General features: G+C 52.1%; 1 protein-coding gene across 3 annotated transcripts in view; it reads right to left on the bottom strand.

The window, feature by feature from the left end:
* Positions 1-12,382, bottom strand: part of LOC139992348 (uncharacterized) — a 31,727-nt gene extending 19,345 nt beyond the window's left edge. The window contains exons 1-2 of one of the 3 annotated variants that reach the window (XM_072013120.1): positions 11,266-12,382; positions 3,913-4,306 (exon numbers count right to left, since the gene is read on the bottom strand). In XM_072013120.1, the coding sequence (XP_071869221.1) occupies positions 3,913-4,306; positions 11,266-11,416 (545 nt within the window). In that variant the 5' untranslated portion in view covers positions 11,417-12,382. Of the gene's footprint in view, positions 1-3,912; positions 4,307-7,237; positions 9,182-9,228; positions 10,522-11,265 lie in introns of those variants that run through there. The other 2 variants (XM_072013119.1, XM_072013121.1) reach the window with 2 other exon arrangements.
* Positions 12,383-13,266: the final 884 nt, after the last annotated feature.

Consider the following 13,266-nt stretch of genomic DNA (forward strand, 5'->3'; position numbering starts at 1 on the left):
CTGATACAAATTTCTCATTTCAAAGCACCGATATCCTGATGTAATATATCATGGAGAAAAAAGTAACCACCCTGGAGGGTAGTTTCTGCCGCACTCGGTGGTGGAATAGAAATACATGGATACGGCTATTAAGTATCGATAGTAAGTCAATGCACCGTTCCCCTGATCCTTCGTTGCGTCCCTATTTCTCGTTTCTCGTCTAACCCCTGTATATCTGGCGCGTGAACACGATTGCCCTTATCTTTATAGAGAATCACGAGGCACGGGTCGTTGATTTGTTACGTTCCGAAACGGTCGCCTTGCGTGCGGATTTCCTAAATTACGAACAGCCGCCCGTTCGTAAAGTAGCGCGTCGTTGATGTTTTTATTTAATTTTACGCGCCATTCTTCGTTCGAATAAGTCTAGCGAATGAATTAAAGGAAAATTATAGAGAAACGAAGCGCGACGCGATTAAACGAAACGATTCGTACGATCAGAAGGAAAAAAGATCGTTTGTCTGTTTGTCTTCCTCTCTACCCTCTGCCCGCTATACCCTCTTGGAAATAGCTGTCTCTCATTGCATCGCGTATTTCCCTGTCAAATTAGGCAGAAACAAACAAGCCCTCCATGGGCCGTGGCTAACGAGGCCATAATCGCAGGAACACCTCGACCCCAAAGCACCCCAACAGCCTCGAAATACGCGTTACGCGTGTATACGTGCAGACGCATACGTACATCTGGCTGGTTGGTTGGTTGGTTGGTTGGTCTGCCCTAGTCCGTAGCGGGAGTAGCGTCGTATACGCGTTTCAGGGGTGGAGAGAGCGGTCGGAGAAGCCATCAGCCCCGAGGACAGAACCACCGGCTGAAGGGCTGCTACAAATGGATTACGGAAGCACTGGATATTATAGCGATCCGAAAGGCCATCCGAGTTACTTAAATGTTTGCCGAGCTAACGACTTTGCAACACCGCCAGGTGTTGTCCCTGTTATAATTATGTCCCGGCTCTTTCCGCGTCGCACCTAGCTGCTCGACGATCCCGAGCAGCGAGTCGATCGTTCGATAATTAGCTCATTCTTGACCTTTTTCCCACACTGTGCGCCTTGTGTACGTTATATTCCTACATGCTGCGATTTACATATATATATATATATATACACACACACACACATAAATAAATAGAAAATAAATAGACAGATATCGAGGCGTGGAATTGGACGTTTTTTGCGGCTTCTCTTCGCAGCCACGTATCGGCTGGAATTTTGGTTGCAACCGAGAGAACAACAGAGAGCAACAGGGATAAATAGGCGCGTTTACCAGCTCCTTTCCGTTCCCATTGGCCCTCTCTTTCTCACACTCTGCCCATCCTTGTCCTCTTTCTCGCGTTTTCTCTATCGTCTTTTCATTCCTTCGGTTGTTCCGTGTGTCGTGTTTCGCGATCCGTGCACGTTCTCGCGTAACGTGCACGTTTACCCTACCGGTCGAGGCACGTGTGAGTGTATAATGTAGGTTGCTGGCACCTTGATGAAGGGTTCGCGTGACGAGTACCCTCTATCCGCCGGTATCCTGTCTCGCTCTCCGCTGACCTGCTCGTCCACACCTCCTATTCTGCGCGTTGCTTCGCAGTCCACGCTTACCTACTTAAACTTTGAAAAATATACACCCGTCGCGACTGTGAACAACCGTTCGATTTTCGCTACCACTGCCGTGACTTTACGAACCGTTGCGAAAAGAGGCAGCTCGCGTACGCAAAACTCACCGAACCCGTTTCCCTACCGAACGCGCGCTCCGATCGTTTTATTTTCGACGATTGACATCGTCGGTAAAGAGGCCACAGTGTGTGTGCACGGTACGTAGCAAAATAAAGAGAGGAAGATAAGGGTCTGTTATCGGGTCAGGTGAAACAAGGATCGGCGAAAACTCGTTGATTATAGGGTACGAGAGAAAAAGATCGGCCGCTGTGGAAGGTGCGAGGCCTTCGTTCGCCGGACTCGAATCGAGCCGAGCCGAGCCGAGCCGTGCGAGCGCCCTGCGATATTTCTGCTTTCTTCTTCTGGTTCGGCGGCCGGTAACGACTTTGCACGCACGAAATTGGCTTTGTTCGCGATATTGAAATCGAGGTCGTCGCGTTGTCTAGAGAAGAACAAGAACGACAAGGCGAAGAAAAAGAATCGAAGGGAAAGGCGAGAGAAAAAGAGGGAGAGAAAGAGGAGAAGAGGGAGAAGGTGAGAAGGAAGGAGAAAGGAAACGCTGGCGGGTGCCAACGTGGGAAAAAAGAGACCCCGTGAGCTGTGCTAGTCCTCGAGGAAGAATCAGAGGAGTATATGGTGCTGGCACCCCGTAGAGCCAGACAATTCCACCTGATTGGTCCGAATTCGTATTGTCACTCGAGAGACTGACGTTTTCGTTCAGCTGGGATTTCGTGCCAAGTTTCTCGTGCTAACGACGCTATTCGTGCATCGCCGTGTTCTTGATATATCGATCGTGCCTAGAAAGAAAGTCGAGCCAACGACACGCCCTGCGATAATTTCCAAGCATTTCGAATCACCGATTGTTTCGACAAAAGTACGTCTCGAGCGATTCCGCTTCTCGAAATCCGACTACTTTCCTATCGAGCATAGTAGCCGGCCGGATCTGACGCGTTTCGTGGTGCAGCACGCGAATCGGACGCTCCGCCTGTCACGACTCTCATCGAGTAATAATTTATAATTACGTACGGCGGCGTACGTCCCGTTCCGGAAGCCGTTTGCGTCTCGTTCGATTTTCTTCTTCGCGCTCACCGACCAACCGGTCGCGTGTTTCCAACTGTATCGCCGACGATAACGCACGTACCGTATTTGCCTGGTTTCGTTTCGCGTCGTCGAAACATTTCGAGATCGATGAGCGAACGACGCGACGGAAAGCGACACGCGCGCGCGTTAATTACCGTTAATTACTGTCGCGTAATTAACGCGACGCAGATTCGGAAAAATCGAGAGCGTTTGAACGGTTTCGAGTTTTTACGGTGGCGCGCAGGTTGACGTGGAAAACGAGGCTGTGGCGCAGGGTGGTTTACAAGGGACAGCGAGTTAGAGACGAGTCTCCCATGCGCGCAAACATCTCGTAATTTCGACGTGGTCACGCATCCTTAGAGCGCGCAGCTGCGGCCTCGACTTTATTAGCATACCTATAAAAATGAAAGTGCGAGCGCGCGAGCGAGCGAGCACCGCGTATGCACACAGAAACAGGAGAGAGGCACAAATTGCCGCGATAAATTACACCGAAAACTCCCTTAAATATCTCGTAAAACGTCGGTCAATGAAATCCATTAGTTCGAGTACGTTCGTTCGGACGTTTTGTTTGGGCTGTCGCAATTTGCCGGTATCCGTCGGACAACAACGTCAGGAACGGTATACTATACGGGGCTACGAGCTAGAGAGACTGGCTTTTGTTCGAAACGCGCTACCAGTGTTTCTACCGCGATAATTAACGACCGTCGACCGGGGCCGTAACGGCGCGGCGTGACGTTGCCTAATTGCGGCCGAAAAAAATTTTATTTTCCCGTTATTAGCCGAACGCGTGCTTGGTTCGGCAACGGCTTCGAATTTGTTCGCACGTAGTAAATCGAAGCCGTAACGCGCGGTTAAGTGGAACGCGATTCCTTCGAATTTCCAAGATACGTAACGAAGATTGCCAAATGTTTTCTTCCTGGCGCCTCCTCTCTCTTCTCTTCTCTCTCTCTCCCCCTCTCTCTCTCTTTTTCTCTCTCATTCTCTCTCTCGCTCCCTCGAGTCGGCGACTCTCACGAAATGGAAGTTAATTTTCGAAGCGAGACGAATATCTCCCGATTCGTTGGCTATTCCCGATTCCCGGGTATCTTCCGTTGCACCTGCACGTGTCACGCGACCTTCCTGCTCTCGGTCGCGCGAGCTAAACGATCAATACGTTTTGCTTACCTGCCCGTTTTCGTAATGATCATTTCCGTGCCGAGGTCGTTAAATTTGTCCCATAGTTCCTTCGTTTCGAGATGACACTCGACGTCCCGGAGCTCGTCGGAGTTGCAACTGGTTCGGAGTCGGTGTTTCCGTTCGTGCTCGTTGTAACCGTCTTGGCAATTTCTCGTCGAGGCTGTCGTTGTGCTCAAATCATCCGGCACGCCGTGAACCGGCCCGTCGTCGATGCTGCTGCACTCCTCCACGTCCACGTCCACCTCTTCATCCTCTTCTTGAGTCGACTTTTCGGTTCCTTCGCTCTCGCCTTCGCAGTTGTCTACCTCGTCGTCGGCCAGCAACGCTTCGTCCGTCACAACGGTCGCGGTTGCCACGATGTTCACCGGTGACGTTCTCGTTCCTGAAACATTCGTACTCGCGTTGGCTTCGGGTCAATTTTGCTTCGGGTCACGGATTCCTAACGACGAGACAAGAGGAAAGAGCAACGGCGAGCCGGTAAAGTTCGACTTTGCCGACGTTAAATTAAATACGACGAGACCGTGGAAATACGTGGGAACGTGTGCGAGACGGAAACGTGGTTTCGGAGGCGCGGCTCGTTAGCGCGATACGAAAACTCGCCATCTCGCGTACGTCGTCTGCCTTGAAAGTGACAAATACAACGAGTCGGAGTAAAACGAAATAGTCGCGAAACACTGTTTCTCGTCGCGACGCGATTACCATTGAGCGTGTCGATTTAAAACGAGCAAGATGAACCGAAACGATACGGGAAGCCGAGTATAGAGGTAATTAATCGAAGCGAGCGCGCATCTGCCACGAAGGTGGCGCCTAATTAAACCGTCAGATTTCAAGAAAGCCAATCCACCGCGCCCAGTGTACACAATGTTAATTGCAGCCGTCACGATACCGATCTGTTAATTTGTACTATTCCGCGCGAACAATGCGTCTTCCGGCGTCGTATCTCAAATTGGATCCGCGAGTGATACCCGTGCGTTTACGCACACTTTGGTGCACACGTGTCGCGAGCGGGAAAAAATTGCTTCTCTCGAGAAAGTATTACCGAACACGCTTCGCAGGAGAAACCCTCTTCATCCTTCTCCTGCCTCTCCCCTCCGCCCCTTTCGCTCCTTCTCTTTCTCTTTCTTTTCGCCAAAGAACCGATATCGAGCGAAATTCGAATCACGGAGAGAAACCGTTCGATTCCTGATCTTTCCTGAACGAAACGCTTCGTTTCGAGAGCGAGGAAAGCGAAGGGAGGAGTAAAAAAGGAACGCGTACTTCCGGACAAGTAGCAAAGAAGCTACCATTAAAAAGCGGAAACGAGTGTCGGCAACGAAGTTCCCTTAACCGATCTCGGGCGAGCGATTCGACTTTCGAACGTCGCTTAACGTCACGACATCGTGCAACACACGCAACGCAGATACGCAACGCGCGGTATTGTTCGACGCATCGATATTCGCAGCACGGAGAGACGCAAGAAGAGGCAAAGCAGGTGGTGCAAAATAGCGAAACGAAAGCGAAACTATTCGAGATATTGCGACAGGTAAAGCCAAAATGTAGCTGGCGAGAAGATATCGCGGAAATCGTACGTAACGTACCTACGTGCATAGTCGTGCACTAGCGAGGAAAAACGGTTCTGGCCCTTTAAGAAGATCGGTCGAGGGTCGGAGTGGAAAAGTCAGTTACCGCGATTTAAAAAAGTTAGTTACCGTTCTAGAAGCGTTTGGCATCGTCGTTGGAATCGTTTCCGATACTCCGGCCAAGCTGTACGGGCGAAGGTTTTCTCAAGCGCGCGTGCCCAAACCGGTTTTTCGTCAAATTTTCGACGACGTATTTGACAGATATAGCGCCAGGCCAATTACTTTCACCGTTTCTTTCCAACGTTCCGCTGTAAACGTTTTCGCGGCGATCCAACGATCGTTAGCGGCGACGGAAGACGAGTCGTAGACGTATCGGCGCGTATTGAAAAAAAGAAACGCGACGAGACGCGAGGTCCTCGTTACGAAGCTTCGGAAAGACGAGGAAGCAGCGCGGAAACGGCGAAAAAGGCTGCGAAAGGCGAATGGGCGTCGATCGGCGAAAATTTAACGATGCAAAGATAGAGAGGGGTATTTCGAAGAAACGGATAAACGCGTGGATGAGAGAAAGAAGAGGGCCACGAAGCGCGTTAAAAAGGAAGGTAAGTTAACAGCGCATCGCGTGCGTTTCTCGCTGGTTGCGTGCATCATCATCGCATCTGCGTGCATGTACGCACTCACGCAGGCCGTGGCACTTGTCGCGCACGCATATCCCCTGCTCCCCCTGCATTCTACCTTAACCCTATCTGTGGCAGAGTCGGCCGACCAACAATAACGCGATTCTAAAGGCTGGGCCGTGCGCGTGTTGCGATCGACTGAACGAGTGGAAAAGAATACTCCGCAGGCCGAGGTCGTACAAACGATTCGCGCGTAACAGACGACAAAATTCCACGATTTCCTTATTGAGCCATCGAGCGGGACTGGTTTCGTGAAACGCGTGCGTCGCTTCGAAACAGCCAGTCGGCTCGACAACGGCGACCATCGGGGAAAGCCGGGTGTTAAAATTAACACCTCAACCGTGCGTGTTGCGTGCGCTCCGACCTCGACGTTCTTTCACGACATCACGCATTCGCGGTTTTCATCTCGAATTCTTGTTCTCTGCCTCTCGCCCTCTTTATCGCGCGTGCACACACACACACGCACACGTTATCCCGCTTCTGTTTTCGACACGACAAAAGAACAGATTGCCGTGAATCGTCGATATCATTAACGCACCACCACCACCACCACCACCACCAACATCACCGCCACCACACCACCAACACTAGCATCGTTCGAGCAAGCAGAATTCTTGAAAGGTCCAGCAACGTGGTCGCGAGGAGCGCGACTCTAATGGCGAGGTACGCGATAAAACGGAGGCAATAACAACCTGCTACGTTCTGACCGTGTCGTGTGTGCATTAATTACGTTGTATAACCACACGCGACGCGTTACGACCATACGTCTTCGACGTTGATTTCCAGCGTGTACTCCTCTCGTCCGAACGAATCGGATATAAGATACTCGCGAGACGCGGTTGTTGGCGGCTCTGGCAATTTCAAGTAGCACACAGAGACAGAGTGGACGTATCGTCGCGGCTAGAAAACAACCGGAAGCAGAGGAAAGGGAAAAATAGAGCGCGACCAGGGGGAGAGACGAAGGCACGAGGAAGAAAAGGGACATCGGGAGCAAAGCAACAAAGAGAAGAAGAGAATCTCGGTTTTGAGTAGATGCCCGATGGGGATCGAAAAGAAGATCCGTGAGGGTGCAAGCCTTACCGGAAGCTTTCCGGACAACGGAAGGAGTTAAAACTCTGGCCGTAGCGTGCCAAGAGGTGGTCCCACGTTCCATGATCTTAAGGCAAGAAGAAATATGACCGAGCTACTGACGTCAGCTTCCTTTTGCCACGACCGACAGTCGACCACCCAGAATCCTGTCACCACCCAGCCGTTCGAAGGATGTTGTTCAAAAGGATCGACGGAACGAGCCGAATAACGATCGCGTTACACGAGTTGACGCGCTTCCTTCTAGATTCCTGGCTGGTACCTAAACCGACGAATACGGGAAAGAGAAAAAGAGAGAGAGAGAGAAAGAGTGAGAGAGCGAGAGAGGAGGTAGAGAGAGAGAGAGAGAGAGAGAGAGAAAAAGATGACACGGACAAGATAACTGGAACGTCGAATCGAACACGAACTTGGACAGAGATTCGAGCACCATTACCCGGCATTAACGTTTATCGTTGGGCGAATTTCATTATTAAGTCGTTGAAATATCCTTTGGATAGCGAACACGCTACATCGCCGCGAGCCTGAATCGATTTCACGTTGCCGTTTTACTACAGCACGCTTTTACATCGGCGTATTATTAATGCAAATTTTTTTCTCCATTATCCGGTAGCATTGCAAGACGTAGAACGTATTCGCGAAACAATGATTACGTACGGCGGCGATAGAGGTCCTATGAATCTAATTGCAGTTCGTATTTAATGTTTTCCACCTCGCCCACTCTATGTGGCAAAACTTGTTCTTGGGAACGATTAAGAATCTCTAGATTGCTACGGGAGCTGTAATGGCGTCGTTAACGGTGCTAATGTGATTACCGGCTGAAAGCACCGGACGAGTTCACGGAGACAAAAACAGGAGCAATTTACGTTCCCTCGTAGAAAAATCGTTCGTCCGCGATGCTACTTTTTCGTTTGAAAATTAACGCGGATTCTTCGTCCAACCCGATAATTTTCTTTCCTCTTCGTCCACGCTGGCAAGCACCTCGCTTATCGCTTCCGAGTAAATATCTAATTGCTATCGCCTTTTTCTTAACGACGCGAAATTCGAAGAAAACGTAGGTGAATCGTACGCGAGGCTTTAACCAACCGGGGCAAAGATAGTCACGATCGTTAATTTGGGTGCGAACAGGTAAAATTTACGCGGCGCGGTTCGTTGGCAACAATTAGTCGCTTATTTTCTGCTCGCCAGTGCTCCCATTTCGGACGCTAATTATCATCTGACCCGCCAAATGCGTTTTTCGATGCGACGCTCGACATTCTATTTTCACACCTCTGATAGATCACGAAATCGTAATTGAACCGACCGAAAGTAGTCAACGCCTCGGCTAATGGATGTGGAGCGACGCTTAGCCAAACTAAACACGGCCAGTGACCAACAACGACAGTTTTATCGTTGGAACCAAGTCGACGCGACCGACTCAATTATCGTCGAGTTATCGTCGAGTTATCGTCGCGTGGCGTAAGGCGTAAGGCGTGAAACGTCGAGATTCCCGTCCAACGTTGTTCGTCTTTGTCCGATATCTCGTCAGTTCGCTGGCTATACACGCGCGTCCACGTTCTGGCAACGACCAGTCGAGGTTCGTCGGAACACGACTCGCGCATCACCGTCGGATAGAAAACTGCTCGCCGCGGATCTCTGCCTGTAAGAGTCAGCTCGTTCGGATCTCGAGTTCCACGATTTCCAAGAATATCGGTCTGTCCAGAGATCGCGACGACCGACAGGTTTTTCGAAATGTTTAACCATTCGCTCGTGCGCGTTTATAGAACTCCTGCTGATTCTTATCGAATACCATTACGCGCAAACTCGAAGAAAACACGTCCATTCGCGTGTTAACGAACGCGTAACGTTTACTCGTCGCGCAACGATCGTAATCCCGCGGTTTTGCGGGCGGAAGCGAAAACGGAGCAGAAGGTTGTTGGAGGTGCGCAAAGGTGTGAGCCGCGCGATGGGCGTTTCGGAAAGAAGAGAGAAAATCGTGGAAAACTCACGGTGATCGAGGGCAGAACTGGCGACGAATGCTTTGCCAGTTGGACATTCCAAGCTGGTATTAGCGGTAGCGGCGGCGTTGCCAATGCCCTGCAGGTGGTAATGCCCGAAGGACGGACCCCTGGGCGCCATGATGGCCGCGATGCTGAAGTCCGTCGCTTTTCCCCTTTCCCCCTTTGTAGGCATCCCTTCTCGGTCGACGACACTTTGATTCCGATTTTTCCCTCGGCCTCTTCCTTCTCGCGTCCGGTGTTGCCTTTGTTTCTCGTTTAACGTATCTCTTCCTCTCTCTCTCTCTCTCTCCCTCTCTCCCTCTTTCTCTCTTTCTCTCTAACTCTCTCTTTCTCTCTTTCCGTCTCTCTTCTTCGCTCTTTCTCTCCGTCCACCCGAACGCAAACACTTTGCTCCGTTGCCGACAGGAAGCGCACGATACGCAGGACGATAATCACCAAGCCTCACTCGCGAAAATAAACGTTGAAACTACTCGGACCCGTTATCGGTTTGCTGGTTGCCGTTGTACCAGCTGGACCCCGGTTACCATCGAATAACGCGACAACGACGATCAACGACAAGCCGAACACCGGCGCGCGCTTCCCATCGACTTTCTCGACGCGAGAATCGGCGAGGATCGCGAGGAAAACGCGGAACGAGAGTGGAACGAATCGCGAGGACGCGGAACGTAGTCCGCGCGATCGGTCGGTCGGTGGCGTTGGCGAGAGGATGCTGCTGCTGCCGCTGCTCGAAAGGTAAACTTACGACGAAGATCGAGACAACGCAAAATGAACGCGTCTGCGCTGCTCGACTTCCCGGACTTCACTGGGCCACCGCTCCTCCTCCCACGCGCACCGCTCGCCCCACCAACTTCGCTCGCACGGCAACGACGCTCGAGCCTGGCCGCTCGCGAAGCCCCGATAACGACACCGAAGCCGACCCGGTGCACCCGAGAGGGACAAGGAAAGCGAAGCCGCGCGTCCTACGGCTCCCCTATTGGGCGTTGCTTTTCGGGGCTTCCTCGAGCCGTCGAGGCGGTCGCCCGAACTCGAGGGATCGAGCGCCCGGTCACGTGACGCTGCCGAGTCGTGGAAACACGGGAAACTACGATACGTAGGAACGCGAGACAAGGGCGGTGCGCACCGGAGGCGCCTCGTTCCAGGCCACGCCTCCGTTAACCACCGACACGACCACCGCCGATACCTTCGACCATCGCCGTATCGTTACCACCTCCACCGCCCCACGCGCCGTCACCGTCACACAGCCGCCGCCGCTGCCGCCGCCGCCGCCGTCGTCGACGACGACACCACCACCACCACCACCACCACCACCACCACCACCACCACCACCACCATCGCCATCACCTCCACCTCTCCACCATCGTTCTACCACCGATCGCGGAGGTATCTCGAAGCGGTGGCGTGGCAGCGGCACGGTGGTCGCGCAACGACGAAAGAGAGATCGATCGACCCCTCGTGCACCGGATGGCCGGCGTTTGTACGTATCTACGTATGTACCACTGCTGTACATACATTGGCGTAGGACCATTTCACGTCCAGCTTTCCCTCTATCTGTCTCGTTTCGCTGATCGTCCAAACGATTTACATACTGCCGTGTCGCGACTTACAAACAGCCGCAGTTTTCTCCACATCGGCAACGTTTTGCTCTTTTCGCTCGATTCCGAACCAGACGACAGCTTGAACCGTGCAATTAATCGGACAGAAGGACGAGACGAAAGTGGAGAGATCGAACAGCGTTGCTTTGCCCTCGACGATTCGTACCGTGCGTATCGCGTTTACGTTTTCGTCGCAGCCCGCAACGCGGTACGCAACGAAAACTTGGAAAATCGTTGAATCGCGTGGCGTTTACGCCATTGACGTTGGCCCAGGCGTCGCGATATACGCGTATCTACAGCGGCTGCTAATAGAGGCGTATTCCGGTGTTGGATCGACTTGCCAGGTACACAGTTGCGTCGAGATCGCTCGCAGTGAGAATTTGCTTAGTCGTTTAGCAGCTTCGAAGAAAGTTTCAGCCTAGTCTCTACCTACCTATATCTTTCGTCGCATCACCATGTTCCGCCATCCTTGCACGTACAACGACCCATTGTACGTAGTATCGCGTTCGACTCGAACGTGGTAGACTCTTCGACGGCCGAACGTTCGCGAATATCGTCGATCCAAGTGATTCCCAAAGTTCCATAGCCTGCGCGTTTCTCACGAACTGCGCCCCGAACAGAATCTCTCGCAAAAGACAAAAGGGCAAAGGGGAACAAAGACACCCGTTGAGTGGAAACTGTAAAAAAGATGAAAACGAGCTGCGGGGAGGAGATGGGAGGACGCGCGTGCAACGCTATTGCTAACAAAGGGACAGAAGCATAGTGACGATAAAGACCGTTAGATGCATTCGGTAGACGTATCTCGATCGATCAAACGTCAGAGGATCCGGGCTGTCGGTGTCCGAGAAGCAGCAGCGTGAAGCGCACGATCGCGAAGACCGTGTTTTACCGCATTGGTTGGATCTTCGAGAGCACCGAGGGGAGATTTACGGCGTGTGTTTAGGCACTTAGCCGGTCTACCTAGTCCCCCCTTTATTATACTAATTTCTCGGGCATGTCAAAATACCTATCGTGTACCGGCCTCCTGAATTCTATTCGACACGCTGGGTGCCCCCGTAGTCGACCGCATAAAGGATCCCATCCCGTATAAAATATGAAGACCCGTCTCTCTCTCTCTCTCTCCCTCGTCCTCTCCTCCTCTCCTCGTCTTCTTCGCCCCGTCTCTTCTTCAGGTAGCTGAAAAGACGCGGCATGCTCGAGGAACGAACCACAGGAACGAGCTGTCCTGGACCCCCCGTTTGCTTTGGCATTCGAATGTTTTTAAGGCGGTTGCGGATGCTCCGAGGTGTCACCGTTTCCTTTCAAATTCGTCACCCGTGGTGAAACTCGCCGTTTAACAGGCTACGACTGTATCCACTTAACTGAGTTTCTCGTGTATACGCGTAACTTCCGACCAGGCCGAATTTTACCAAACCTCGAACGTAAACTACCTGCGCGATTACGATCGAACAACTACGTCTCAACTAGGACGGCGAGGATCCCGTGCTTTCTCGTTCACCCTTCTTACCTTCGAGCGAGAAAAAAGTCGACGTCTCGGAGAGGCAAGAGGGTGCGAGCGCACGGAAAAAGGAAAAACACGTACATAAATCAAGGTACAGCGAGGAAAGGAAAATCGCGAAGGGAAAGGAAGGTAGGAAGGAAGGAACGAGACTGGACGTGGCAGATGGAGTGCGAAGACACGGGGTGGAATCGCGACCGAGAGCCGCACGGTACGACGCAACGGAGAAGTACACGAAAGTCATTCATCATCGGAAGAGAGGAGAGGCTGCGCGAGCTGCACGCCTGGCCGTTGGTAGTTGTGGTTACCGTTGGCGGAGGAAGGTAGAGACGGTAGAGGTGGCAGGCCACCCACGCTGTATACACTCGAATTCGGTGGCACGGCTGACTCTGCGACGTACGGGCCGTCGTCGTTGTCAGGACGCGGCCGATGCAAATTGCAAACGTTGCGCGAAATTCTTCAACGCGATCGATGCGATAAACGAATTCGACAAGGCGATACGGAAGCATCGTCGCGATAGTGACGTTGGAAGCTGCTCGAGGAAACAGAGCTACGAGCGAATGCAAGAGGGCTACCGATGGATGAAAGGGAAACCGACAAAGACGGTCGTTGAAATCGCAGCAATTACGCACGCAGCGGAACAGAGCAGAGCGTATCCAGCAATGTCGTGAACGAAGGATAAACTAGAATCTTTCATGGCACGAGCTTCTCGGCTTCTCGAGTGGCTTCTGGAGAGGGTAAACACACGGTTTCTTTCCCTCGCCCCTTCGGGCGTTCCTAATAATAACAACGAAATTACTGTTCGTGGCTGCGATAACGAGGAGACGATGTCGAGGGAAGAGCAAAGAGGACCAGCTTGGTCGAAACGTTGAAAGCGGAAAGGAAGAGGAGACGTAGACGCGCCTCTCCAAAGGGACAACGGATCGCACGGTTAGC

Source organism: Bombus fervidus, chromosome 11, assembly GCF_041682495.2.
Source record: "Bombus fervidus isolate BK054 chromosome 11, iyBomFerv1, whole genome shotgun sequence".
NCBI classification, from domain to species: Eukaryota; Metazoa; Arthropoda; class Insecta; order Hymenoptera; family Apidae; genus Bombus; species Bombus fervidus.